The 6,000-nt window shown below is 39.3% G+C and overlaps 1 protein-coding gene across 12 annotated transcripts in view; it reads right to left on the reverse strand.

Annotated features, from left to right (window-relative positions):
- Nucleotides 1–6,000, reverse strand: part of cacna1aa (calcium channel, voltage-dependent, P/Q type, alpha 1A subunit, a) — an 86,458-nt gene that overhangs the window by 69,267 nt on the left and 11,191 nt on the right. For all 12 annotated transcript variants that reach the window (XM_035531210.1, XM_035531202.1, XM_035531220.1 and 9 more), the window contains exons 2-3: nt 2,542–2,647; nt 2,072–2,211 (exon numbers count right to left, since the gene is read on the reverse strand). In XM_035531210.1, coding sequence (XP_035387103.1) covers nt 2,072–2,211; nt 2,542–2,647 — 246 coding nt within the window. The remainder of the gene's footprint in view (nt 1–2,071; nt 2,212–2,541; nt 2,648–6,000) is intronic.

Consider the following 6,000-nt stretch of genomic DNA (forward strand, 5'->3'; position numbering starts at 1 on the left):
TATACAATTCAAATAAAATCTATCATCTTAAACTTATATCCAGCAGATAATTTAAAGAACACTGGTTACCCTGGTGTGGATGTTGTTCAGGATATACTTCAGCTGTTTCAAGTAACAAGCCTTGATCTGGAATCTTGCAGAAGGGCTGATGAGACTTGGAGTGAGGTGTCTGATGAAGGCAGGTGGGAAGCAGCTTTGTGCTGACCTCAGCCTCTAGGGTTCTTAGTTATTTTTCACAGTATTACAGACTGTGAAGTAGTTTTCAGCTTAGTCTCAGTACAATACGCAGTATTGTGCCAGCCTCAGTACTGGCCTTCTCAGTAGTTTGACCAGAAAAAGCAGTAATGGCTGCTAAAGACACTGGGTGTTACTAAGAAACTTGACACGTTAAAACCAGTATGCCTCATATGAGACCAAGATGCAAAGGTCAAATGCAGCTGGCAACTGAAACTTGTGTCTTTCTTTGTGGAACAAATTCTTATCTGTGACTGAAATTTATTTATTATAAAATCATAATTAACATATGTTGTGATTATCTGATAAGTGAGAAATATTACATTTTGATCAATAAATAAGATATTGATGAAATGTTTAAAAAATACTGTTTTGTTTTGTTTTTTACTTTAGAAAGCAGAACTATGCAAAATATGTATATCCATTTTCATGGTGCATCAAGCATTCTGCCCAAGGGACATGCCCACTTCCACAGACACACCACACCTGCCCTTTTACCAATCAGCTGATTATTGATCATATGGACCTTGTTATCCTCCTTTTTTCTCACCTCTGTTTAAGCCCACAGGTCCTCTCCTCCACTGCTGCCCATTGCTTGCCTGTACAGCATCCAAGACTACTGCTCTTAAGCATCTCCATGCCTCACATGTTATTGCCAGTGTTTGCTTTTGTTTTGTGCTTTCTAGCCAGCTCACTGCTGTGCTCTTTTGTTACTCTTACTCTAATATGGAGAATAAAGAAACTCCTTATTCACGCTTATGTCTTGCTCCTCTCCTGCCGACGTCACACCTGTCTATATAAAGCTCTCCTTTATGAATCTCAATTCGCTTCGCTGGATTGGCTTCACTGGCTAGCTAAATGGAACGTCTGTTGGCTGATTCAGACAAAGTTTCTAGTCCAGCTTGTAATGCTTTTTCTTTCTTTTTTATTGTCAGTATTAGGCATAGTATTCACAGCACAGACCACTGTCTCTTCTTTAAATGAAAGAAAAAAATATTAGATAGCATGCATTTGTGAAATGATGCAAGTTCCAGTCTTTTCTGAATTATTTGGAATATTAATTTTCAGTTGAATTTCTCCATACATTTGATTGTTGAGAAATTAGTGTATTTACCCCACTGTATAGGCTATATACTTCTCACAGCCAGTGACATGTCTTACAGCCATATTATATCACCCCATGACATCTCTCCACTGAATTTTAAATGCTACCCCATGCCTCTCATCTGTTTGTTTGGTTGGGTGGGTGGGGGGGTTAAAGGGACTTCTGATGTGTCTTGGCCGCTTGCTAGTCTTCTCTTTGTTGCTTTGATCCTACCCAGCAGGAGCTCATTAGAGCAGGAAAACAGCAGTGTTCAAAATGCATCTCTCATTCTCTTTTACACACTAACCTCACAATGTATACACAACAAACACAGATAAAGTGCAGTAATACTATTAAGCAAATATTAAAAAATAAAATGAAATACAGACATAACCAAACAAGAGCTTACTGGACCAAACTGAAAATACTCCACCCAAACTTAGTTATACAGCTGTACTGTACAATATATCATACTACACTGTGTCTGTCCGTGTACTATACATGTGCGCATGCAAGTGTGCTTTGTGTGTGTGTGTGTGTGTTTGTGTTTGTGTTTGTGTGTGTGTGTGTGTTTGTGTGTGTGTGTGTGTATATGTGTGTGTGTGTGTGTTTGTGTGTTTGTGTGTGTGTGTGTATATGTGTGTGTGTGTGTGTTTGTGTGTGTGTGTGTGTGTTTGTGTGTGTGTGTGTGTTTGTGTGTGTGTGTGTATATGTGTGTGTTTGTGTGTGTTTGTGTGTGTGTTTTGGACTTACCCTGTAAGCACCACTACGAAGTCCATGACATTCCAGCCATTGCGGAGGTAGGAGCCCTTATGAAAGGCAAAGCCAAGAGCCAGGATCTTAATGCCAGACTCAAAGCAGAAGATGCCAATGAAATAGGGTTCTGTGTCATCCTGAGAGAGAGAAAGAGAGAGAGAGAGAGAGAGAGAGAGAGAGAGAGAGAGAGAGAGAGCGAGAGCTATTGACTGCGTAAAATTAAACAGCAATTCTCTGGGAGAGAATCTAGTCACTAGGAAGTACGATTAGCTGAATATGTAAATCCAGCTAGATCTGATTGAGAAAAAAGATCAAATTTGTCATTTAACAACATGAAATAAAAAATCTTAGGAACCATAATAAATGAATGATAAATGGTGTAACAGTTAGCTAACAATGGGTACCATTGCACCAGAACACACAATTACTCATATGCTCCCAGACACATACAAACACACAGGACTCACCAGGCGCTCGGACATAGGGGTCTTGTCATTGTCAGGTAGATGCTGCTCCAGTGCAAGGACAATGCAGTTGGCGATGATGGTGGCCAGGATCATGTACTCAAATGGAGTGAGGGGCAAAGGTCAAGGAAAAGACCAACAAGTCCTAAAGCAAATGATCACACCTATCATTCTAAACAACTTATCTGGACCTAGTTTCCAAGCCTTTAATGATCTTACTTATTATGGAGATGGTTTTGATGGCTGCTAGCACCACTGTGTGTTTCTTTGTACAGGAAATGGATGCCCCAAACACAAGAGAGAAGTCTTGTTCTGTGTATTTTATAAATCTAAGCAGACAATCTCCAGGTTAGTCATGCTCAGGTAAAGCTGGAAGAGATATGAGCTATACAGACCATTTCATCTCAGTCACGTGCGGTGTGTGGTCAGGTATTTAGTGTTTGCAGTACATTTGTGTGTAGTGCAAGTGGGTGATTCACTTTTCATAGATAATCGGATTCATTTGGTAAAAAAATTAATAAAAAAAAACAATCTACAAGCCTGATCTCCCTCATCTCACCTTCTTCTCTCTCAGGGACAAAATTTAAGTTGTTATGATGAGTACACTGGCAAGATTTATTTACCTTTTTCAGATGCTTCCTTGTTGTTTCCAACCTTTTATAAATGAATTAATATAATTTTTACATTTCCGTGGTGAAATAAAACATCACAATTTAAGCTTCTATCTTTAACAAAGATATGAAATTGCATTACTGGCCTTCTCAGTTAAAGCATGCATTATCTTGGAATCTTGCAAGACAAAACACCATGGACACAATTAGAAATACTCTCTTGCCATCTACATTTGTTTTCCACTATCTTTGTGAATAATTTTCCAAATGCAAGCTCTTTAAAGAAAATATGCCCACTGTAGTGTGCCTTTCAGGTATGGAAGGGTTGTACATAATTTCTCAGTATGAAACAGACATCAGAATCAGAAGAATCAGAATGGGCTGGAGGGAACAGAAATTGAATAACAGTATACAAGCCCTGTGTGAAAGAGGTCTTCATCAATGGTTCATTTTGCACCTAAAATCCTGAGAGTTATCTCCCAGTGGCTCTTACTGTCTGAAAATATCTCATGATGATTTTCTATGTATGGAATTCAACACTGCAAATAATATTCAAAATAATATTCAATGCAAATAATATATACATATTTGTATATTCTCCCTACATATGTGTATAGACCCTGTGTATTTATGCACTTTAAAAGACATAGTAAATAAAACATATTTTCTGTGCCAGTTCACATAAACATGACTTGTCATTTATCAGGCAAGAAATAGTGAAATGATCTTTCTGTGTCCATCATTATGGCAAATTCATTTTTATGGAAAATATGGTTCTACTTAACGTGATGTCATACATTGAACAGCAAACCAATGTCCGTTTGAATAAGAAATCCAATCTGCAGTCACTATTTCAGTTCACCGTAAATATTTCAAAGACCTTCACGGCTGTACAATGTTCACCCTGCCCCCACTGAGGAACCCAATGAGAGAAGTGCTTATTAGTACATAAACATAGTGCCTAAAAAGTGACCTTCACAGTGGGGAAAATGATAGGGTAAACACAACAGGAAAACTGAATTCAGGGTTTTATCATGGAATTTTAATAAATTGTGGAAAACAGTAAAATGTGTAATATGCAAAAATTTTGTTTTCCACAGGGAAAATGCATATTATTACTGATATGGTGTAGCATTTACAGTATTATTTTAAAAAATGACATTTAAATATTCGATTTTTCAGAGGCCACCATGTTATGAAACAATTTTTATCAAATCCTGAGCTACTCCACAAATTAGATATTCACAAGGCTAGTGCAGATCCAAACTTCAAACTACAACCTCCCTTCACACTCACATACATACAGCCACATGCACACAGACACACATACACACACACACATACACACACACACACACACACACACACACACACATAGTGTAAGAGAAGGACTTTGACAGCCTCAGAAAGCTTTAAATGCCTCTTCATTAGCCACAGGTACCCTGAATTGTTGGGACAGTTCCATTCATCACTAGTGCTATGTGTGTGTGTGTGTGTGTGTGTGTGTGTGTGTGTGTGTGTGTGTGTGTGGTTGGATGTAGCACATACTGGGATCTATATGTTTCAAGCTGACATACATCTTTGTCATCTTTTCAAACATGTACTGTGAGTGAGTATACATACCAAAAGCTGTAGATTGCACACATGCATGGACAAATATTCACTCATGCATGTGTGTGTGTGTGTGTGTGTGTGTGTGTGTGTGTGTGTGTGTGTGTGTGTGTGTGTGTGTGTGTGTGTGAGAGAGAGAGAGAGAGAGACCGGAATTTCAGCTTCCTCTTTTTCAGAAGTGCCAGGCAGGATGGGGAGATTAAAGAGAGCATGGAGCACTCCTCTCTGGTGGATGAATGAATGTCCCGTCCCTTCTGCACTGGCTGCTGCTGTCTGATATGGCCGCGTTGTGATGTGACCGCTCTGTGTGTGTGTGTGTGTGTGTGTGTGTGTGTGTGTGTGTGTCTGTGCATGTGTGTGTGCATGTGTGTATGTGTGTCTGTGTTTATATTGGTGTGCTTTGAAAATAACCTTCTCTCTCCAACACTGTGAAAAGGGGTCTGTTTAAAGAGTATGAATATAAGAACGCTGCTGTGATCTGCTCTACCAAAAGCTTTCAATTATGAATCTCCTCCTTTCTACATTATGACCAGCAACAGTACAATTGCGAGCTGTGTTTTTTTGCGTGTTAAAGACTATAAGGACCTTTCCTCATAAACATTAACACTACCTCAGCAATCTGACAACATGCACTTGGGGCCGCCAAATTACTTTGAAATCATGGAAGGAATATCATCTAGCACACAATAAAACCAAGAAAATAAGTCACTTAAAACTGACTTTTTAGCAAGCACACCAAAATGGTGCTTTTGCCCTAGTAGAATCGGGGACTATGGTGGCAAGAAGTAGTGAACATCACAGGTTTTGTTCTGGTTGCTGTGGCTGTCCCTGTCACCATAGCTGCTCAAAGTCCATATGAAGTTTGACTGCCAAATAAGCCAACCACAGAGCAGTGCTTTGAGTAAAGCAGTGTGTGAAGTATGGGATCCTGGTAGACAGGAAAGCAAATTAGCCACACTGATGTTATGAGTTTGATTCCCAGAGAGCACACATAGTCTTATACAGACAAATATGCAAGTCACTCTGTATAAGAGCACCTGTCAAATGCTGTAAATGAAAATCTGTCAAAACATTTCAGCTGTAGACCACTAAATCAACACCCAAGTGATTCAGTGTATGCGTGTGAGAGAATTTCACTCACTGGTGCTATAATTAGCAGCAGCAGACAACAGAGTGTCCTGCACAGCACCCTGAGATGCCCATGCAGTGAAATGTAAATATGCCTTGATTTCCTCATGTT

Source organism: Electrophorus electricus, chromosome 1 (genome assembly GCF_013358815.1).
Source record: "Electrophorus electricus isolate fEleEle1 chromosome 1, fEleEle1.pri, whole genome shotgun sequence".
In the NCBI taxonomy this organism is placed as follows: Eukaryota; Metazoa; Chordata; class Actinopteri; order Gymnotiformes; family Gymnotidae; genus Electrophorus; species Electrophorus electricus.